Source organism: Tricharina praecox (assembly GCF_024521635.1).
Source record: "Tricharina praecox strain CBS 144465 chromosome Unknown BZA05scaffold_31, whole genome shotgun sequence".
Lineage (NCBI taxonomy): Eukaryota > Fungi > Ascomycota > Pezizomycetes > Pezizales > Pyronemataceae > Tricharina > Tricharina praecox.
The window spans coordinates 403528-426667 of NW_026250433.1; the positions used below are offsets into that span (position 1 = coordinate 403528).

At 52.1% G+C, this 23140-nt stretch overlaps 4 protein-coding genes across 4 annotated transcripts; 1 reads left to right on the forward strand and 3 right to left on the reverse strand.

The window, feature by feature from the left end:
- Positions 1–8961: 8961 nt before the first annotated feature.
- Positions 8962–9682, reverse strand: BZA05DRAFT_448559 (uncharacterized protein; the record flags this gene model as incomplete). The annotated part of the gene is made up of 2 exons (XM_051487263.1): positions 8962–9004; positions 9081–9682. 2 exons carry the CDS (start codon positions 9680–9682, stop codon positions 8962–8964), a joined length of 645 nt encoding a protein of 214 aa, XP_051335855.1.
- A 1007-nt stretch (positions 9683–10689) lies between these two features.
- Positions 10690–11295, reverse strand: BZA05DRAFT_448560 (uncharacterized protein; the record flags this gene model as incomplete). The annotated part of the gene is made up of 1 exon (XM_051487264.1): positions 10690–11295. One exon carries the CDS (start codon positions 11293–11295, stop codon positions 10690–10692), a length of 606 nt encoding a protein of 201 aa, XP_051335856.1.
- A 566-nt stretch (positions 11296–11861) lies between these two features.
- On the reverse strand, positions 11862–13972 carry BZA05DRAFT_439074 (FAD dependent oxidoreductase-domain-containing protein). The gene is made up of 4 exons (XM_051486524.1): positions 13538–13972; positions 13048–13471; positions 12581–12986; positions 11862–12523 (listed from the first exon to the last, which is right to left on the reverse strand). The coding sequence occupies exons 1-4, from the start codon at positions 13741–13743 to the stop codon at positions 12039–12041; spliced, it is 1521 nt and encodes a 506-aa protein (XP_051335857.1). The 5' UTR covers positions 13744–13972; the 3' UTR covers positions 11862–12038.
- Positions 13973–15299: 1327 nt separating this feature from the next.
- Positions 15300–15898, forward strand: BZA05DRAFT_448562 (uncharacterized protein; the record flags this gene model as incomplete). The annotated part of the gene is made up of 2 exons (XM_051487265.1): positions 15300–15560; positions 15620–15898. 2 exons carry the CDS (start codon positions 15300–15302, stop codon positions 15896–15898), a joined length of 540 nt encoding a protein of 179 aa, XP_051335858.1.
- Between the last annotated feature and the right edge of the window lie 7242 nt (positions 15899–23140).

Here is a 23140-nt window from a genome sequence, read left to right on the forward strand (position 1 = left end):
GATGGGTGAGATTGGATTTGAGGATGAAAGTGTGGGATTGGAACAAGGGAGTGGTGCCGTTCTAGAGGAGATGGAGGAGGAGGTTTAAATAAGGGCACCGAAGGGCGTTCAGTGTCTCGGCAATGTCGCACAGGGTTGGCTGCTACGGTCTATCGAATGGCCTTGGACTCCCAAACAAAACACATGCTCCTCCGTCCGTGGCACTGCTACTTTCATCAAAATACGACCACGTCCCACAATTCATAGTGGATAACCGCCTATATTGGCCGACACACAGCATCAAAGTGATATCCGAGCCCGAATTACTCCAGTGCACCGAAGAAGGAGCAGTGGAGATGAGATACCTGGTGAGCATATCCAAAGCACGACCTGTCTCACGGAAAATTTCCGGTTCGCAATTGCATTAGGAGTTCTTCTAACCGCTCGTTTTGACGGCTCCACATTCATATCTAGTCCCTCCGTCCTCGCCTTCCTCTCGGGCCTCGTTTATTCACTAAACCGAGCCACCTCCGCCACCACTGAATAGTCTTTTACAACATCAACATACATTTTCGAAGTCCGAATGCGCATCCTCGCGGTCATCACGACTCTCGATGTAAGAGCTTGGGAGGGCTCAGGGTCCTGGTGCACGCTCACCGAGGGGCACAATGGCGGCACCATCTATCCCCGATGCGATTACTGCGAAGGTTTAGGCGGATATCCTCTGGGCCACACACAAGATCATGTATCAGTGGGGTCTGAGGTAAGTGGGCTAGAACCTCTCCAGAGTCGCGGATAGGTGTCACGGGAGTCTCGGCTCGAGTGACATCCATGACGAGCCAATGATTTCCACGCAATGACAATCCAGATCATAGATGAAATCATCGGTCCATCAACGGCGGTTCTATATCTAGAGACGCCTATAGTTCCTGGGCGGTAGCAGTGGCCGTGCGAAGTGGTAAACGTGTATACTCGGCGAAGAACCATGTCTTCTCCGACAGTCGGAACTCGGCCATCGTTTGGCGTCGAGTACGGTGTATCGGCCTAATTGACTGTACTCTCTATCCACGACTGCTCCGCGGCCTGTCCCTGATTCCTTCTAGTCGTCAACCGTTGATACGAAATTCCGTGGCCCCCATTGGGTTAATCCTTGTTCTATCAAATACTTCTTTCCTCCTGGCCATGCCATGTGAGAGGCACCAGTAGCTTAAGCAAAATGTTGCTGCTCTGGCCGCTGTGCGAGACGATGATATCGGCTTCTTAATCAACTGCGCTCTGCACTCTCGATCCACGCTGGTTTCCGTGTCCTCGGCTGGTTTCTAGTCGTCAACCACGGCTAAGAAGAGTTGTTTCTCTGTTAGTCGCGCAAGACGATGATATCGGCTTTGTGTGTGCGACGAGCGCTATGCTTTTTTCTTTTTTTCTTTCTTGGTTTAATCAGTACTTGCTTGCGCGTTTATCGCTAGAGTATTTCTCGCTGTGGGAAGGAGTTCATTCTTACTCACTCGGAGGTCGAATGATTTCGTGTGATGTCAAACGTGCGTCGACAGCTTGGAATGTAGCGGTATTTGCTGAAAACCAAACTTTTGAGTCCCGGCTAGTGCGTTAGAAGTAGCTGCTTGGAATTCATCCACTTCACCCTATAAAATCCCACCTTTCCTCCCAACTCTTCCTCCCATTCTCCTCCCTCTCCACTCATTCACTTCTTCTCCTTATTTCCCGTCCGACACTACTTGTTGGTTCATGCTACTGACTTTAATCATCTTCCAAGGTCCGATAACGACACTAAGGGATACTGGCTGTAATGAAATAGTAATAAGCGACGCCGAGTTCTACTATTTCCGGCACGTCCTCACTCCCTCCTCCACCTCGTCCGCTGCGCTTAATACTAACTTATATTCTCTATAAGTCAACATCAGCCTTCTCAACGACTTACAATTCCCAAATTCTCCCACGGCCGATAAATTCCCGCTTGTTCATTCATGCTGAAGCATAATTAGTTTTCACGGTCTGATATCGACCCCGAGGCCTACTCTATGAGGTACGTCCTCTCTCCCTCCCCTCCTTTTACTTCCAGGATAACCTTACAGAGCTGTCCTGCTCAGCCGCAGTAGCGAGAAACTGAGGAATCCGTGCAACTGGTTTACAAAGTAGACTGTTGCGGTTAGAGACGGATCCAACCCTCGAGGCTGAGCAGAAAAGATCCAAGGACGGGGTTTTCTCTTGCGCTGCCGGCAGAAGTTCTTTCCCCCTTCCTCCGGGGGTCCAAGCCGATCAAGACTCGACTTGCCGACTTGCTCCCGTTGGATGGCCCCTGACGGGGAAGAAAAAATAAGAAGTATAACTTGGTTTACTATCCCCTGGTTATATGCGGAGGTTTTCTTCCTTTGCTGTGAGTCTGTGACAGCAAAGGTCTTTCATCCTGGCCATGCATGTGTGAGAGACATGCATGGCCAAGGCCACCTCTTCGAAACCGGGGGACAAACGGTTTCGGACGAGCAAATAACAAAACTAAAGAAGTATAACTTGGGCTACTGTTCCACCCAAGTTATACACATATAACCTGGTTTACTACACCCCAGGTTATACGCGGAGGTTTTCTTCCTTTTAAAGGTCTTTCCTCTGGCCATGTATGTGAGGCATGCATGGCCATTGGCCAAATGTTGTTGCTATGGCCGCTGTGCGAGACAAAGACATTGACTTGGTGCACAGGCTCTCGTTTGGGCGGTGCGGATGTTCGGAGATCGTATGGACAGAAGTCTCTGCGGTAGAGAGGGAGAGAGAGTGATTCAGATCAGGGGATTGTATTGACTGTCCTACTTGATAGAGATATGAAAGAGTGGCATACAGTTCCCGAGTAACGTGGTAGTATACTGTAGTGAACTTGGTGATAAACCTACTGTTTACTACCATAACGCCGTAATGAGTGATTTTCGTGCTGGCACACTAGTAGCACCTCGCAGGTCTGTGCTTTAACGGGCCTACAACGCATTCATAAAGCTTCACAGGTACTACGAAGTTATCGATAGCTAGGAGGGTCGAGCTATCAAATGTGAAGGTATGAATTGGGTAGTAGTAGAAGTGCTGCGGAGTCGCTGTGTAGGAACTTGGCAGAGCTCGGACGGGTTCATAACCGCGCGTAGTAAATTTACAGCACGGAAAAAACCCGTGTGACCTAACCGTCACGCACCCGGCGGGGTTAGCATGGACAGCGGTCCATTTATCGGGGTTTCCAAGCCACCCGCCGGAGGTGGTGAAGGTTCTTGGTTCGAGCCTGGTTTGGCCCGGGGTTATACCACGCTGTCGTTTTTTTTTGGGTTTAATCATCATGGGATTCGGACGTAGCACTACCTAGGTCATGGCTGATTATACTGCTGTGTCCACACGGCTGTTACCGACCTCTCGTCTCGAGCTCCATGCCGGTTCCCTATTGTTCTCTACCCCCCAGCCCTCCCCTCGAGCAAAATTTAAAATTTTGCATCCGATCGCATACCTACCCATAGTCGTCTGCTCCCGGCTCTCGTCTGCTATCATCTGCTCCTTTCTCTCTCTCGCTCATCATCTACCGAATACATGAATCATGATCACCCTTCACATCTCCTCTTTCTTCTGTGTGCGGCGTGTGGTCTCCTTTCGATCCCGCCTCCGGCTTGGATAGGCATTGCCGAAAAAGCTACTGTGCCACTGCACCAGTGCTCCTGACTAGTACCACTACCGGCAAAACGTTCGGGCCCCAATGGGGCTTGCGTCTTCCTCTGGCTTGACCGAAGCCCTACAGTCCTTGATATTCCGGGCCCGAAAAATTCGGTCCCGTCCGTGGCAGAGCCCAGGACGGACTGGACGGACGACTCTGAGGCCTGCACGCTACACGCTCGGTGAAGATCGAAAAGATCAAGTGGTTATAATATTATTATTGCTGACAACACATAACCGAGACATGAAGAAAAGCAAAGCACGTTATTCCGAATTACATAGCTCTCCAACATATAAAACCCTCAGATTGGTACATCCCAGCCACTTGATCGAATAACCAAAGACACAACCTTCTTCCCCACTACCCCGAGAAAGTTGTTGGAAACCCGAAAAGAAAAGCGGTGGTGATGCAGAATGATTGTCGAGAAGGTAAGTCGGAGATGGAATCTGATCCGGCGCACTAGGGATCCAGCGAGCATCTAGCAGATGACGCACATCCAGTCTATTATCGGTTGTCAGCTACTATTAATCGGGACCATTGACGGAGCGACGGAGGAGAGGTAACTGTTCGAGTTGTTAACCGGAGTGTTGGCCTCCTCGGAAGCAGCACTGGCGACGATTTGGATGGAATGCTGCATATTGACTAAGGTAGGATAGCAAGGAAGGTGTTGCGTGTGGTTTACATTAGTCTTGGAGGCGGATTGCTGGCCGGATGAAGATTTAGAAACTCGGAGGACGGGCTCGTCCTTTAATAACAATTTTCCTCTATCCAGACGAAGCTTCAAACGACGTTTCTCTCGTGGTGTTCGAGGTGATCATGGCCTCTACGCGTGGCCAACCTCCATGTACCACCAGCCGCCAAATCAAAGCAAACCCAGTACTGTGGGCGATATAGCTGCGGTCAGGCGGGCTTGGACTGTGGCGAGCTTATGATTGTTGTCACTTGATAGTGCCGTTCATGTTGGAATATTGGTGGCGTCCGTCTTACGCGATATGCGCTTCCCAGCCGCGGTTAAAACGAACAATAGCAAGACTTTCCATAAGCGGGATGTGCATAAGCAGGCTGACAGTCTAGCGAGCTGTCGGCCATCGACAACCAATCATAGAGTTAGGACTAAGCGGGCTGCACATGGCGACTCGCGCGGAAAATAGGCGTGCAATTTGGGCGATTGTCTTCTCGAGAGAATCTCGATCGCTGAAATGAGCCCATTGAGTCGGATTCTTAGATACTGCCCACGGGATTGTTCTGAATTTCAGCTGTGACAGCGAGAATCATCGGGTCGCCATCCATAGAGCGACAGGCATTACCGGAGGAGACAGCGAAGCAAGTGAAGTTGAGCTGACCCTCTAGTTCTGGCCCGGTCCAATTGCTTCCAACATCGGATGTAACCAGGAGTGGTGTTCTTGGCATTTTCGCCGTTGTTTTCCTTTTACGGATCGTTTTCTGTTAGGAAGGAAGAACGGGCCGTGCTTCGATCATGTGTTCGGCCTATCATGGTAGCGGAAGTAAGTCGCCCAGAGGATTTCACGTCCATGATTCTGAAACCTTCACCGAAGAAAGTCCTAGACACTCGATATGGCCTGATGAAGCAAGCACTTCTCGGATGTCCATCGGTCCCCGCGCAGTACACAACACCGCCAACTCGCCGGCAAACCAACATACGGAAACGGAGATTCAGGACGCAGCTGCGATTGGACGCCGACGGTGGGGTCTTCGTGTCTGATGGTCGCCATCTTCTGTTATACGAACAAATTAGACTTTTCTGCTTGCTAGTAGTGATGGAAAAGGGAGGAGAGGGAGCGGACACCGCCGGATTTGGTCTCAAGAGATCTCTGCACGAATGACGACAATTATTAGAAGAGTGAGCTGACTATCTCAGCCTCCCACATTGAGTGGTGGAAGTGACGGGAGGAAGGTAACGGTGCGTCTTCAACAAGTCATCCAATCGGAACGCTGGGTATTGACATTGAGGACGTTTGGGTGTGAAAGCACAAACAGGCGTTTGACGAGAACGCTGCCAGTGAGGGGGTGCTCGATCGAAGCGATTGAGGTTTCTGTGGGCAGGGAGTCGAATTGAAATGAATAGGCTGACCAGGGCAGTGACTTACTGCATTGGGAGATGGGATTGCGTTGTCAGCGAGTGGTAAATGATGATGAACAACCCCCCGTTCGGGTAGCCGGCAGCTCCGCCTCCAACAGCTAATTACGTTCGGCACGGGATCCATTGGTGCTGACACAGCTTCCAGTCGATCCCATCGGATTACTCGGAAGATCGCCACTCTGACCATAACAATAGCCATGCTCCTTGCACATTTCATCCAGCCTTCAACTCGATACTGACAGTGCCGGTATGATCAGACTCCGCAACGTATCACCTTCCCCCTGTCTACGGTGGCCATGAAGAGACAACTGTTACTCGTCTACAAGACGGCTACAGCACATCTACAAACTCGACGATCTCCTCTGACCGCCGTCCTCTCCCACCCCACTAGGTACATCTACCCGCTGTATGCCCAGTCACTCCATAGAAGAACTCTAAACCAAACTTACATTGCACATAGATGCACACGATTTCAGCATCTCGTTTGCTCGGCCGTCGCACCCTCTAGCCTATACATTGTCTATCACCCACGAGTCGCCCCCTACAGCCTCATCACCTTTGCACCATTGATCATACCTCTCCCTCTCCAGATTATCCGCAGATTGCCTATGCATCTTCCGTTCGAACGCCATTTGGCAAAACACCTCTGATATCAGGTGCGTAATTTGTCTGCACAGTCTCTATTCGCACGCAAAAACCCCTAGGCGCCAGACTTTAAGCGTCCGAGTCAGATTTGGTATCAGGAGGGCGTTTGTTTTTTTAATCATTAATTAAATGTGACCTGTCTAGATCATAGCAATATCCGCCCTGATCATACACACCGCCGACTCCCTCAACTCTTCAGCGCCCACGGCTTGCTCCCTTAACATTTCCGCGCCCTCGACCTACTCCCGCACCTTTTACGTGCCCTTGACCTGCTCCCTCGACTCTTCCACGCCCTCGACTCATCCGCTCCCAAAACTCTTCCTCACTCTGGACCTGCTCCGACAAATCTTTGTCAGCAAATGGGTTGTGCGGATCGGAGTTCGCCGAAATACCTTCATCTGGTAGGGGGACGTATGCGCAGGGAAGGCCGGCATCTGGGTGCGTACGCCTGATGGGAGCTTTTCCCAACTCGTTTGCGGGTTTCTTTTCGGGTTGAATATCATCGTGGTTGGCGTTGGTGACGGGCTTTGGCTTTGGCTTCGTGGATAGAACCGCTCTTCGGGAGGACGGTACGCGAGGAACAGCGTGCGCGCTCCGTGGGGCGACTTTTGGCCTGCTCCTCCTCGGCTGTTCACTTTCTCCTAGCGATGTCTTCTACCTCTAATTCTAGATGTTTATTTTTAATGTGATTGATGTGCCCTTGTATCGTTACAAATTTCCGAACAGAACCTGCACAGTTGGTTCGGGACACCTTTCGGCATTGCTATGGCGTGATAGGTGAGAGACGAATAGGGTTCTCACTTCGACTGGATGGTTGGATGTGGTGGGTGAGGGGCGAATATGGTTCTCGCCACGCTTGGATAGTTACATATATGTCAAACTCTGGACGGCGCCATGCTGACGTCACATAACACATTAGGAAAACAAAGGGATGACGACCGAGACCACCGGTGGTCTGACGCGGTCCACATGCCTCTGACGGTAACTCCCTCCACCGTACGGTGCTGGTCGACCGTGTCCCCCAACTGCTTATCGGACCGGTTACGCTGTCCTGCTACTGTTACCCGCCCTGCTCGGCCACTTGGAAAAACGTCTCCTGCTACTACTACTCCTCCTTACCTTGCTCGACCTGCCGTGGATACCGTCTCCAGCACTGCGCCCTGAAATTACCCTTTCGCTACCATAGATTTAATACTGCATTCGCCCTGAACTTGCCCTCACGCTACCGGCGAGCTGGGCCGAGAATGACCATAGAGGCGATGACGAGGAAGAGAAAGAACTAGAGGAAGCGGAGGAGGAAGAGGAGGAGAATCTCAAGCACGCACATACTTTATGCGGACCATAAAGTACAGATGGAGTAAAATACACATCTTTACAAATTCCAGCTGCTTTCACCATTTCGATCGTTTCGTGTATAACATTTATTACGTTTTTTCTTCCCTACTAAGTCAGAGCACTCGCTAGGTACAGCACTCGCCACAGAATACGTTACGGCACACACCAATGCATCAGTCTTACCTCATATTTACGCACCCTCGACTCCGGACTCGGGAGTCGGAGGCAGATGATGAAACACAACACCACTCGCACCGTCACTCTGATGGCCTAGTCTGTACTTCTGACGTCTTCAGGGCGTCGCTTCTGGCGTTTTGCCAGACGGGTAGGAGGTATTCTGGGTTTCGATCATGAGGCAAGCCTGACGAACAAAGGCATTGACGATGCGCGAGCATGACTCTTCAGCTGCGAATCTGTGTACGTACTTGGGTCGTGGTATTCACAGCCCCAGGAAAAAAATATGAATGAGAAGATTGTCTTTGATTCGCAGCGTCGTCTGCTGGCTATACACGTACATAACACCGCACTGCCCGTGATTCCGATGACGAGCGGTGGCGTGCGTCGAGTGATCGGGGATGGGATCTTATCTATCTTATCTTATCTACTCTAATCATCTACGAGTGATTGCACATGAACCGTGACAACTCGGCATTGCTCAGTTCAACATACATATGATCTTACCTACCGGCAACGCGAAGGGGAACGGCCGTACAGTCGGGCCCTGGCTCCTTCTAGATGATTTGACATGTCTGGTTCACGGTGATTTTCACCCAGTGAACTCCACAGGGCGGTTATCCGGTTCAGACGGGATGGAGGCAGGCGGGATGGAGGCAGGCGGGATGATCTCGTGGACAATCCCTAAATCTGGAATGCTCCACTGAGGAGGGAAGGAAGGAAGGAAGGAAGGAAGGAAGGAAGGAAGGAAGGAAGTCAAGCCCATCTCTAGTTTACCGGCAATAATCAATCCACCGTGACTAGTGGGGAGGGCTACGGCGTAAAGTAAAGGTGCGAGTCACTATCGATGTGGGCTGACGAGAATCAGCGTTCATTGTTCACGCAGCAGCATTCAACCATCTATTAGAAGCTCGGAAAATCAGAACTTCCAAATGACACAAATTTTTCCAGCAGTTTTTCCACCATCTTATTTACCCGATTCGATCTCAATGCTGTCAACCCTTCCCCGGTTCACACATCACATCCGTCAAGCCTAGGCCCACTTAGTGTAAAGATTGACCACAACATCGTTGAACCTGTGCATCACCAATCGTCAGTACACACAGTTGACGTTTTTGGCGACGGGAAACTTGGAGAGAAGAATAAACCGACTTGACATAACCACCCGCCTGTCTATTAAGAGCCACGCCCTCGGTACACTTGTCGATGATAACCTCGATGGCCCACGCGGCGGCACCACAGTTCAAGCAGATATGGTTGTGCGGAGTGTAGTTGCAGATATCGGTAGCGGCAGCACCGGGCTTGGGGTATCCCGACATGAGCATCATCCGGCACGTGCCGTCCTTAGGCTTGTCGACGCAGCACCACTGATGCTGCAACTGCTTCATCGTCTTGAGCATCTTCTCGGAGTACATGCGGTACGGCGAGGCGTCCGAGGTCTCGCAGTGGATGGTGGTGGCAGCGTCTGCGTGGACGCCGATCAGGTCGGAGAGGCGGCTGGGGGCGGGAATGCCGGAGGGCAGCGAGGGCAGCGGCCGGCCGGCGGCGGAGAGCTCGAGAAGGCTGCTGAGGTTCAAGGCAGGGTGGGAGAGATCGGCGGAGGAAGGCAGGGAGAGCCATTCGAAGCCGTTGCTCTTGTGGACGACCGCGCCGGGAAGGATGGTCGTGTTGGAGCCACGGGGAGCGGCGTGGGCGACTCCGGCAAGCTGGAGAAGGACGACCGGTAGAGGTAGGAGAAAGTTGAGGAACTGCATCGTGAAAGGTGGTATGTTTGCGGTGGTAGTAGATAGGAGGTGTTGGAGATGTAGGTGGAGATGGAGGTAGAGATGGAGGTGGAGGTAGAGATGGAGGTGGAGGTAGAGATGGAGGTGGAGGTAGAGATGGAGGTGGAGGTAGAGATGGAGGTGGAGGGTAAGCGCGGATGTAGGATAGTGGATGACTGTTGTGAATAGTTGAGGGCAAGCAGCAAGGGATCACTATTCTGAGTTGGTTCCTAGAAACGTTTACGTCGTATCAGTGTCTAAGAAGCTCCGTACTGATTCGGTTGTTTTCATCACTCGGTTTTTTTTTGCGTTAGTCGGGTGTGTTCCGCCTCGCCACGGAGGGCCTAAATTTGGGCATGAAGAATGGTTGACGCGGAGGATGTAGATAATGAGTGCAAGCATGGGTTTTCCCTTTTTACAATTGGTTGGTAGGCAGCGGTGCAGCACCAGGCCGTGGTGGTAGAGCTTTCTCACAACCCCGCGGAGCTGGCGGAAAGGAAAGGTTGGGATGTTGGTGGTCATTATGGTCTAGTAAGGCCGCATGCGACAATGAATTGATGGTGTCTCTCTCTCAACTCACAGTGACTAGAATGTGCTATAGGGAAAAGGTACGAGTCAGTATTGATGATGGTCTGAAGGGAATCAGAGTGTACGCAGCAGTAAACGATCAATTAGAAGCTAGAAAAATCAGAACTTCGAAATGACCACAGTTTCTCCATTATCCTATACCATTCACCCGATCCTAATGCTTCCATCGCTTCCCCGGTTACACATCATATCAGTCGCGCCTAGTTCCACTTATACCTAGTGTAAAGATTGACCTGAGCATCGACGAACCTGTGCAGCACCAATCGTTAGTACAGTTGAAGTTTTGGCGGAGACCGAATACAGCCATGATCTGATAAGGTCGAATGCTACGATGATGAAACGAGAGAAAAAAAAGAGAAAAAACCGTTTTGGCGGAGGGAAACTTAGAGAGAAGAATAAACCTACTTGAGTTAACCACCCGCTTGTTTCCAGTTCACGATCTCGCCCTTGGTACACCCATCGAGGATCATCTCAATGGCCTGCGCGGCAGTACCACAAGTCATGCAGATATGGTTGAGGTGGGAGTAGTTGCAGATATCGGTAGCGGCAGCACCGGGCTTGGGGAATCCTGCGCTGAGCATCCTGATGCACGGGTCGCCGCCGTTCGCCGCCTTGTCGATGCAGCACCACTTATTCGACATCTTCTTTAGCGCCTCAAGAATCTTTTCGGAGTACATGCGGTACGGTGGGGCGTCCGAGGTCTCGCAGTGGAGCGTGTTGACGGCTGCATGGACGACGATCTGGTTGGAGAGGCGGCTGGGGGCGGGAATGCCGGAGGGGAGATCGGGGAGCGGAAGGCCGGCGAAGGAGAGCTCAAGAAGATTCGTGAGGTTTAAAGCAGGAAGGGAGAAATTGGCAGAGGAAGGCAGGGAGAGCCATTCGAAGCCGTTGGTGTTATGGACGATCACACCGGGAAGGGTGGTCGTGTTGGGGGCACCACGGGGAGCGGCGTGGGCGACTCCGGCAAGCTGGAGTAGGACGACCGGAAAAGCTAGGAGAAAGTTGAGGAACTGCATCGTGAAAGGTGGTATGTTCGCGGTGGTAGTAGATGAGGGGGATGTGCTTGGAGGTGGAGTTGAAGGTGAATGTGGAGGTGAAGGAGAATGTGCAGGTGAAGGAGAATGTGGAGGTGAAAGAGAAATGTGCAGGTGAAGGAGAATGTGCAGGTGAAGGAGAATGTGCAGGTGTAGTTCGGGCGTGCGGGCGGATAGGATTGTGGGGGACTGTCTTGAAGTGGTTGAGGGCAAGCAGAAAGGGCTCACTATTCCGAGTTGGTCCCTCAAACGTTTACGTCGTATCGGTGTCTAAGAACCCCCGTACCTGATTCGGTTGTTTGCATCACTCGGTTGTCTTTTGTATCAGTCGGGTGCGTTCCGCCTAATTACGAAGCGCCTAGATTGCCTGGTGGAGGGAAATAGGGAAGCCACATCGGGCTCGCGGCCAGCGGTCGGAGACAGTGGGGTGGAACCGGACGTGTACACAGCCATGATCTGCAAATGTCGAATGCTACGATGACGAAACAACAAGTGCCTAGATTTGGGCATAAAGAATAACCCGGATTCCTTTGGTTTATAATGTAATTGCCAGTTATATTGAATTGCATGTGTAGAAATCGTCTATAGCAAGGTCCCACCGACCGACCAGTCGTTCGCGTGCAACAGAATGAAAACAATCCCAACACCGACTCCGATATCGCAAAAATCCCAGACTCCGAGAAAAGATGCGAACAACACGACCAATCACCGCCCATCATCCAACACTACATGTAGTCTTCGACGAGCATTTCTATTGTCGCCTTCTTGACTCGTTTCTCGGTCACCAGCATGACACTAGGAACTCCAACGACCGCCCTCTCGCCGTACATCTCGTTCCTGAGCATAGTAGCGAGTGCACTGCCACAGCCCCACGCGTTGACCATACCCTCACCGGAATATCCAGCGCACACCCACTCTTTCCCAGTGCCTCTTCTCCGTCCACCGGCAACCTTCTCGGGTACCTCGCCGACCCAGGGCACCGAGTCGACGGAGAAGCCGAGGATACCAGTCCAAGCAGCTTCGATTTGAACGCCGGTGACAAGCCCGGGGAAGATGGCGGGAAGAAGACCACCAAGGTATGCGGTTTCCATGACCGAGTTCTCGTTGTCGCGACAATTCCCCAAGGCGTCCATACCGTCGTTGGGACCTTTGGCCCAGCCACCGCCCAACATGTATCTTCCATCAGGAGTTACCGTCATGTAATCCATTCCTAAATAGCCTAGTTAGCTAGTGTCCTTTCAGCACAAACATGAGGTGGTTTACTAACCTTTATCCCACATGAAACTCCATGATCTGTTCGATCCACCAGGGAGGGAGACGTTGTTGTTGAGACGCTGTGACGTCATCTGGCCACGGGCCGGAACAATCTTTCCTTTGAATCCAGGAAGGAGACGAGAAACATAGCCATTATTCGCGTGGATGATGTGTGTGGCACGCATGACTTGACTCTTACCCTGGAAAGTAAAGCAGCTGAACGGTTGCACCGGGCTGATGGGTCGACGGAAGGGATCGACAGGCGTGCCTTGAACCGTCTCCACGGGGGTGTTGCAGTGGATACTCAGAGTCGGGAACTCGGCGAGCAATTTGGCGTAGAGATGGGTTATTAATTGGTAGGGTGACAGTGCAGCGGCAGGCCCGGTAATGATGCCGGCGGCAGTGGGAAGAGAGAATTTCTGCAACAGTTAGATCGACGGCCAAAAAAACAAAGCCGTACATATAGGATCAAAAACTTACCGTCTTGACCTCATCCCCTTCCCAGACCCTCCATTTCCCTTTCTCGTCGGGAAACGCCTCCAACCAAGCCCGCAGTTTCTCCTTCGCCTCACGCCAGCTCTTCGACTCGCAATAAACATCGACAGACTCAACCTCTCGGGCGTCGGAGGATTCCCGGAGCCCCTCTTTATCTGCCACACCCAGAATCTGCTGAAGATGTCCCATGCGAAACCGTACCACCTCGTCCGCCGCAACACGTCCGAATCTCTTCACCAAAGTGCTCCATTCCAGATAGGGAGTTTCCTTGATGTGGCCACCGTTCCTGCCGGTGCCGCCAGAGCACAATTCACGCGCCTCGAGGATCGCGACACGGGGCTTCGCCGCCGTGCTACCGGCCGAGTGCAGGAGATGGTAAGCGATCGAACACGCGGTAATGCCGGATCCACTGTTTTTCGGTCAGCGCTATTTGGTCCCCCCCTCCCCTGACGGCTCGCATCGCGACTTGGCATACATGATCAGGACGTCGACTTCCTCCGGCGTTGTCTCGGACTTGTGGACAGCTAGCAGTGACGGTGGTAGCTGCCAAGCGCTCGCGGTAGGATGGGCCACGGGCTTGCCGGGCGAACCATTGATGCGCGAGATCACGGCGGCGTAGGTCGCATTGAGCGCGCGAAGAGTTTTGAGGGCGACATTGAGCGAAGAGACGAGTCCACCCATTGTGAAGTAAAGGAAACGAAGAAAAAAGAAGAGAATAAGAGTGGACGAGATACGGAAGAGAGAAGGGAGGAGCAACGATGTGGGTGGCCACGCGCTGTTATATGCGGACCAACGAAGTGTTGCATGGTGTCTCAGCGCGCTCAGCGAATTGAAGGGTGGGGGTGGTGAGACAGCTGGACATTATCGTGACTTGCGACCGTGGCGGTGGTTGGCTGGGACGGTCGTGGGCCTGTGAAGGTGCAGTAGGTTGAGTAACTAGTCGGCTCGCGTGCAGGGCTGGGATGATCTCCATTTCACCACACGGATCCCTACAGACCATCTTAGCGACAGCTCAGAGGTTCTCCTTTCTCAGCGGAGAGTACCGGTACCTATCATACTGATAAATTCTTCATAGGAACCAAGTACTAGTACTTCAAGCTCTTCAATATTAAAGTGCTGAGGGTCTCAGGACAGCTGGGGAGCCGTGTCCGGATGGAAGGTGAAGGGATAAGCTTCCCCAGAGTGAATCCTTCTAGAGTAGGTAGATGTTGGCGTAAACGGTCCTCGATGATCTCTTTCCCATCGAGCGCGCCGTCCTCTGTTTTGTCTTCACCACAGGGCGGTCATATCCGGGTGTGGCGGCTGGCGCTCACACGCCACACCTCTCTCGCTTGTTCCCGCCCTTTTTGGCCGGTGGCGTCGATGTGGCGCACCTCTACACGTGACACGCTTCATCACATCCGGCTGAACTCATGCATAATTTTGGTCACTCATTTCGCCAAACGAACGTCTGCAGCCCGCCAGCCGCATAAAGTTATCACGATTCACCAACCTGCGCATTATGTACTCTGTACAGGGCTGCTCGCAATTACCCCCTCTCTCGCTTTGATGTCTTCGAGCTTGTTCGCATGGGGAAAACTGTGTCTCCTGACCGACGACCCAGATCGTCGAAGTGCAATTAGACATTCCGAAACGGCTGTGTTGAGCTTGGACTTCTAGTTTGAATCCTGTGCGTCTGGTTTACGGTTTACCCGAAGCGCCAGGGGTTCGCGTCGCTACCGGAAAATTGATTTTCCCCGCTGGACGGCTTTCCCGTTCCGGGGACGCTTGGCACAGACCCCACGCCATTGAGTGGTGGGCCAGCGACTTCGGTTTCGTTTCTAGTAATGGACCTCGTGCATCATACGTACCACGGATATCGCCCGTGACCATCATTGCTCCCTCCAGGAACAAAGACCACTTTCGCCGACGCGCCGACTCACCGACTCGCCGACTCGCCGCTGCCTTCGAGAGGACTTGACGTCAACCGATTCGGTACCGAAACGCTGGTATCACTTTCATTCAATTGCGTCCTCCGGCTACCTCCATCTTAGCCGAATCAACCGGTCTATGGGAATATATTGCTGATGCGTGGGTATAGATTGGTCAGATAAACGATGCCGAGGCATCGTTTTGCACGCAATGATCAATCCCCGGCAACGGCCACCGTGCCACTCCCGTGAACCTCAAAGATAGCTGAGATATAAGACTTTTATTCCCACAGTTCATGTTTTCTTAGCACCATCAATACTACCGCAATGTTCCTCCCCACCCTCGCAATCACCTCCCTCATAGTCCTTCTCGCCTCTTTCACCAGCGCCGTGAAGCCACCGCCCGCCGCGCAACAACTCAAGGACCTGATCGCCGCCGGAAACTACAGCGACCCCGCCACGCTCCACAAAATCTTCAATGCCCTCCCGCCCGCCGAGATGCGCACCGTCTGGGGCACCTACAAGGGCCTGGACCTGACTCCGAACCCCGCCTTCCCCGACACGATCGGATGGTGGGGAAAGCGCTTCGTGCATTCCCCCTCTCCTCCTTCGCCCTCATCATACTAACCCACCCCTTCACCCCTCAGCTCAACGAATCCTTCGTGGACCCGCTTCTCGGCACACGCAACACCACGTCCGGTCCCGTCGTATACACGTACCCACGGGCGAACATAGCACAGATGCGGGAGATCACTTTCCGGGGGAAGAGCGCGGCAGCGATCGTTTACGATAAAACGCCGATCATGGACTATTTCCGGCGTGTGGATGGGAAGACCCTGTTGGGCTTGGGCGATGAGAAGGGGAAGCCGTTGGGACCGTTCTTTTTGTTGACGAAGACGGTGGGGCAGGTGGTTGTGGAAATCTAGGGCGGTAAGTGGGCGGATGAGGAGGAGGAGGAGGGAAACTAAATGGGCAAGGGAATGGGATACGGGGAGCGTGAATGTCGCATAGAGAAGACACACTTTTTCTGAGGAATGGCTGGTGAAGTGATCAAGCTCTCGTTAGGAATTCCATCGGCTAGCGCTCCGCAACGTGCCGGATACCGACCAAACTCTGACAACTGAACTGCATCCGTCCGTATATTAGTAGGCGTAGGTAATGTCAAATTTAGAGATAGGTAGATGTATACTGCGGCTTGAAAGCTGTGCTTCTCGTCAGGCTCGGGAACCTGTCTATATACATGCTCCATCGGATTCCCGATCCACCGCTCGCACAAGAGGCCTCCTTTCGCCGGCATTCTCCGGGCACTAGATCCTCGGTATCAGTTAACTACCCCCTCCAGCACTCGGCACAACCACGGAGTCCCGAGCTGATTAGACGACTCGCTTTCGGGCTCATGGGCGTTCAATACCGACAGTAAGACTGCCAACGGACTTGGTTCGTCGAACAGAAATGCGGTTTTGTAGAGACGACCAAACAGCATCATAGCGTATCACTCGGCTATAGCCGCCCGATGGAAAAATGATCTCCGCCACGTAAGAACGCCGGCGAAGAGATACAGATCATATCAATGACCAAAAAGTGTCAAAGTGAGAAGAGGAGGCCTATATGCTGGGACTTTCATTAAAAAGAAAAACGAAATAAATCTCCGAAAGTGCCGGAGGAGGGAAGCTAGGCCAGTCTAAGATGAAGAACCCCGTTACAACTAAGCCACAGCGCCTTCGAATAACTTTGTATGTTTACACGAACTCATAACCGCCCCCAGCCCTTCGCCCTTGCCTTGGAGAGAACATCTCTTTGCGAGCAGGAGACTTAGATAAACCATCACCAGTGCGCCATTGCACAGCATTAATAAACATGACATTCTTGACCGGCGCCACAAGCTCGCCGGTATCTCGAAACGCTTCACCAATCTGGTAGTATTCAACCATACAAAAGGTGACGCCATACACATAAACATCCACACATCAGACATGACTACGCTGTCTTATAACGCAAGTTTCGTAACAGACCAACACAAAGCCTCACATCACCGACGCTTTCTAGTGGCATCCTCTGCATACTTCCAGCCAGGTACAGCATCACAACCAAAAACCAAAACCAATCATCTCATAGTTAGTCTACAAACAGAGCACTACTTCGAACGAAGGCCCCATTCCTGCAACAGGCGGCCACAACACACGGTTTCAACGACGCGCCATGACCTGAACCGGCATCTCAAACGTCATAACTGTCCGATCGAAAGCGATTTCCCTGTGTGCCCGATATGAAATAGATTGTCGTGAACGAGATGCTTTTCGAGCGATGTGTTTGAGTGCCGGAGACCGCGGGCCCAGCCGCTGTATCGATTCAGTTCAAAGAGAAATGAGGAAGTCGGAGATCTGCCTTCTGAACCGCGAATCGACCTCGTACCGAGTCCTCGACTGAACCAACTTCGCAACGTTCCGTAGTGGCTTAGACCGACGAGCAATTCATCGTAACCTCGACATGGCAGATACCATTCCTCCTTCCGCGGGCTTTCTGTGACGCCGTGCGAGGGCCTAGCAAGTACTGTGAGATAGTAGTTGCATCGACGCTGGAGCTCCGCATGGCACAGATCATAACCGGTCCTGTTCAAATGGTACGTTAGCGATACGAGCGTCAATCCAGGGATCACAATCGTACTCATTCACGGATGGCGACAGAGGGCAACGTGGTAGTGCACACAGGGTTCTCGTGTCGAAAGGCTGCTGCTGCGTGTACTGTGGGTGCCGCTTCACGAGGAAATAGTAGAACGACGACCCCGCAGCCACAGGAAGATAAGGGAAGCACCGATACCGACAGCGAAAATAGCGATATACGTCACAGCCAAAACTAGTAACCCTTTTTGCATGGTCGATAAAGTCGTATGGATGAAGATAAATGGTGGTGTGCATACAAAGGATAACCGGAGTGTGAGGTACAGAACTCGTGGTGAGAGAGTCGGTTATTGATGGCCGTCTAGGGAGGACCGCAGTGATGCAGAGCAGTATACGTGAAACGGAAAGAAAGGCAAGCTGGGACCGAGAGCCCCCTTGGGAATGCACGCTTCATTCGTAGTGTGTAACAACTGCAGCAGGGGCACTTCGACAACGCTTGGCATGCATACGGACACCTCGTCTTCCACACTGCAACCACTTCCCGCTGTTCGCCAGCAAGGCAGTATCCTATCGTTTCTTCCGCCCATCATCTTCTCACCATCTATCACCAGCATCTTCTTGGAACGTACACGCTACATATAGGCTATATCACCGCTCCTGACAACCGTTGGCACAGCCTGACGCATTGTCCGGACGATCACCATATTATATGCCGGTCCTTACTTGGGGCGTGCAGTAGGTGCCAGCTTCAAGACAGCTACTCATGCGGGGAGAGTGACGCCTCTAGTAAAGCCTTTCCACTGCCTTGGTGCGTTAGCTGATGACGTTACGCAGGGCCTCAACCCATCTCCACACGGTTCCACGGTAAGACCTCAGCGATCCGTTCTTTTTTCTGATTCAACACAACTTACCCTTACATTGCAGTGGCCGGTTACTCTCTAACAGTGCTAGATATCGAACAGCTCGACGGGATAATCAGGATCCTTCGGCAGAACAGATCCGCGGGGTCGTATGACGGTTCTCAGATATCGCAGACACTTATACACGTACACGATCCGTAATCCCCATCGCTGAATGGATCGGTACCAGCGTTTGCTCGGCCGATCATGGGGCGTCGTCCAATATTCTGGATACAGTCGGAGAGAAAACGATAGGCCCTAGCTCCGGTCGGCAGATATACTGTAAGCTTGCTGGATATGCCTGAGGCCGCCGGACGGGGCGGCAAGAGGACTGAAGGGCATGCTCTCGCATGGTGTAGGCGTGTGATTCCACCATACTCCGCACACTGTTCTCGATAAGGTTACAGTTCTCGCAACCGAAGCTGTGAGACAAACGATCCGACGGAGGGGAAGTCACAGGGACTCACAGAGATGCAGGTCGCATCGTGCTGAATCACTCGGCTCCAGCGGCCCGATGGAAGATTTATCGCCTCCGCGTAGGAACGCGGAGACATATCTTTGGGAACGGCCGGGGCGGAGGGCAGGGGAAGCCACATCGGCCGCCTGACGAAAGTTGGGCTGGAAAGTGGCGTGGAAACGGGCGGGTGCACGCGGGGGCACGTGTAGATGATATTGCCATGATCTAGATAGGTCGCACGCAATCAATGAATAAACAAAAAACAAAATCCGCGTACGAACGTCGGCGAAGAGATACCAATTATATCGATGATCACACAAGTGTCAAAGGGAGAAGGAAACCCTTGTATATGTTCTAGCCTGGCGGGCAAAATGGGATTTTCATAAATAGACCGGCCCGTGGGGCAAGCGACTGGATATGCGATCTGACCGGACTGCCGAATCAGAATAGATTCTTGGCAGACCGGGAAAGCTTTTACATTAGACCAGCCTGCCGGGCATAATTTATGTGCACATACGTGGACATTACAATAAGGCGACTTTTCTATCGACTCAATACTCAAATCTTTACACAGCGCTCATGCAGGCAATCTAAAAGTCATCGTTACCTAGGTTCTCACCCCCGTTCTCTTGCTTAACCGCCATCCGGCTTGCTCTCCTGCTTCCCCTCGAGCGTCCTCTCCGGCTTCCTTCCCCGCCACTTCCTCTCCATCATCCCTCTCAATAATACCACCGCTCCAGAAGGTGTTTGTTGTATTGCTTTTACTCGTAGGCCGAGACCTTTTCTGGCCAGATGCTGTTTGAGTACCTGAGCGGAGTCTGTGTCGGCCTGTTGTTGGTATTGGTAGAACAGCGGCGCCGGCTGGTGGATAGTTCTGTCAATCAATATCTCAAAGTTCGAAAGACGCGTCTGTAGCTTCTGCTATCGCATTAAGGGCGGTGATATGTAAAGGCATGATGCGTGAAGACACCTTGAGGAAAAATTGGAGAAAAACCTGCGGGGTCAGGATAGGTAAAAGGTGGATTGCTCTTAGCCACAGTATGTTCCCAAGACTGCGAACGAACCAGTCACAGTCATCCATATCAGCAATCTGTATCCGTGCCACTGGCTAGATTTCAATTGAGAACTGCAATTTGGCTAACGCATTTTTCACGTATGTGAGAAACCGAGTGAGAGGTCGTGAGGTATACCGATCAGAGGTACGTGGTAGGCCGTAGACTTGTAGGGGTTTAGGAGGACTTGGTGGTACTGTATCGTGATCATCTTTGCACATTAGTAAGGTAGTTCTCACTGAGACGAAGCGCATGCTGGAGATTGTCTGTGTACTCGGCCATGCAGTGAGTAGATCCGGCCTGGCTAAGGGCCCTCACAAAGTGGCGTTGACTCGACTCGAACAAAGGTCGTTTTACCACCTTCTGTGCCGCTGTGGGATTTGCAGATGTCAGGTATTCATGAGACCATCGGATGGCTGCTGAAGCTGGTGAGTGTGGGCCTTAGGTAAAAACGTTGTTCGGCAAGCCGTGGGTTCGAGTCCCAACAAGCAGAGGCGGGGTTCAGGTAAGCGGTTTAATGGCCCTCTGGATACCCGCAGTGATGTAGAGTAGTGTACGTTCAACCGAAAGAACAGGGCTGCTTTGGATGGAAAACCTCCCTGGGAATTTGACGCTCGGGTAATGCTGTGCAGTCACTGCTGCAGCCTGCAGAGCCACTCCGGCAACGCTTGGCATTCATACTGACAACTCCTGTTCTACATAGCAACCACCCCGCTCTGCTGGCAGCAATGGATTATCCCATCGTTTGTTCCACTCGTTATCATCTCACCATCTATTACGAGCGTTTCCTTGGAACGCATACGCGAAATCACCGCTCCCGGCCAGTCAACCGTTGACACGACCTGACGGGTCGGGACTATGACCACATTAGATGCGGGACCTGACTCAAGGACTGTTATCTTGCGCGGAAAGTAAAGCCTATGACAAAGCCTGACCACTGGCTTGGTACGTTTACTGTTGACGCCACTCGGGACCTCGACTCCTCGAAATTTGCATGCCGTTCCACGGTAGCCCTCAGCGTCCCGTTGCGATCTTTCCAACTTCGCACTTGGACGTGCCCCTTCAGCCACCGCTCACATTCCACCACTGGTATCGAACGGCTACGACTGGGTCCGTCGGCAGAGCATATACGCCGCGGGGTCGTATCTCGGCTCTTAGAGGCCACAGTTTGTGCGGGTACAAGATCACCCGCCGACGTAGCGTCCAATGCATTGACATCAGCGTCTGCTCGGCCGGTGTCCCTTCATGGACGCATGGCGCTTTCCGGGCAAATATTCTGGTGCAGTTAAAGAGGACACGATAAGCTCTACTAGGTCCGGTTAGCGGAAATACTGAAGGTATGTTGGACCCGCCTGATGCCTGCAGGTTATGCGGGGTGGTATCCGAGCACTCCACTATTGGGTATGCCGAGAAGCTCTCACCCGGTTTTGGACGGCCTACGGGCCAACGGCGGTGGGGGTGAAGCAGCCGAATTATTGACTCTCACAATTCCCCCCTACCCAACACCGCGGAATGGGAACACCGGCACGCGCTCTATCTGCCCACATCGCGGATCTCGAAAAATGTGTGGTATGCGATACTGAATAACCCCGCAGCTGTTGGAGTCGATGCCTGATTCCCGACAGCAGCCCACGGGATTCTCCACTCCACCTATGGCGGGGGTATTGAGGACCCGGTTGGGTGCAGGGCGCGGACACACACCTGGATCTTACTAGGTGGAAACGGCGGGGGTGCGCAGTGACGTTCCTGCTGCAGGTGCTGCAAACACCGGGGGTTGTGGAATGATAATAATGATGGTGATTGTCTACGTGTGATTGATTACTCGCTGAGCGGGTCTTTTAGCTGTTGCAGCCTCAGGGTGATGGTGACACCCGCAGGAACGGGTTCATCACCCTCCTTGTAGTTGAATGCAGATGATCCTTCGATGCTACAATCGATAGACCCACAGAGATGAGTATCCAGACTGGCAGACCGAGAAACAAAACATTGTAAATAGCAATGTGGTGATTGCTTGAAACATACTTGAAATAATGGTAGATCGCACTACAGCATTACCGCTGACGCAAGCAGCAACGGTGCTCATCTATGAATTCGAATACTTCGGTGACAGGTTGGAGATATGCGTCATCTAGGTAAATACAGAAGGACTTGGCACGACTAACAACTGCGCGTAATGAAGAATGATTGAAGAAATACCTATGCCTCTGGCTCCAGATCCAAAACCTCTGACACCCTCACACAGTCCCTCACATGACCTGATCTTCCTCCGCCCCGGCTAACGTCCACCAATCCGGCCCTGATCTTTCTCCGTATGTCATTCTCCGTACAATACCCAAATTTTCCACCAACATGATTCATTCGCTCTAGGCCGCACATGATCCAAAAGCAGAAAACAAGAAGCAAACAAATTAAAAATTCAAAAACGTGAACGACGAAAAAAGCAGAGCGAGAAGCAGTAAAGCAACGCGAGGGTTTTTTTGGATATCAATACTGAAGTTCATTGCCAGGGTATAAGAGGGTATCAGGCGAGCGAACCAGTAAGGAAAAGATGAAAACGGGAAAGGGACGAAAAGCAACGCGGGGGGTTTTTTTTTGATTTTCTTTTTTGGATATCAATACTGAAGTTCATTGCCAGGGTATAAGAGGGTATCAGGCAGTAAACCAGTAAGGTTAAGGACATAAAGAAACAGAAACCAGGAAACTAGGGAAAACGCAAAACTGAACTCGCTCGCAAAGAAGAAAAAAAAAAAAAACAGAAAGCAAAAACACCCGGATAGCACTGTGGGGCGCCATGAAGCTGCCCATCCTTATCCGTCACCTACCATTGTCCGTTAGCACAAATGCAAAAACCGATGAGGAGAATAAAGAACTTACCAGTATAAGAGCGGATGCTCTCTGTACTGGTGCACTCTTCTGAGTGTGGAGCGTCCGGAGACGACTCATCCTGTCAGCTGTATAGAACGGTCAGTATCACTTGTGTGCCATAATAGAAGAATCAAGTAACTTACCAGCAGAAGAGTGGATACTCTCGAAACCGCTGCTGTCTTCCGACAGATATCCGTCTCGAGTCCGGTCACAATCCTCTACCCACCCGCCCCATCCCAGCCCTGTTCCACCACCCCGACTGCCACCACCCCGACCG

What these genes read in the sequence shown, in the direction of transcription:
- BZA05DRAFT_439074 (XM_051486524.1), bottom strand. Translation starts at nt 13,743, where the DNA reads ATGGGTGGACTCGTCTCTTCGCTCAATGTCGCCCTCAAAACTCTTCGC. An exon ending in AAGGGGATGAGGTCAAGACG is followed by an intron (nt 12,987 to 13,047) that starts GTAAGTTTTTGA and finishes TAACTGTTGCAG; the next exon opens with AAATTCTCTCTTCCCACTGC. An exon ending in GAGTTTCATGTGGGATAAAG is followed by an intron (nt 12,524 to 12,580) that starts GTTAGTAAACCA and finishes TAGGCTATTTAG; the next exon opens with GAATGGATTACATGACGGTA.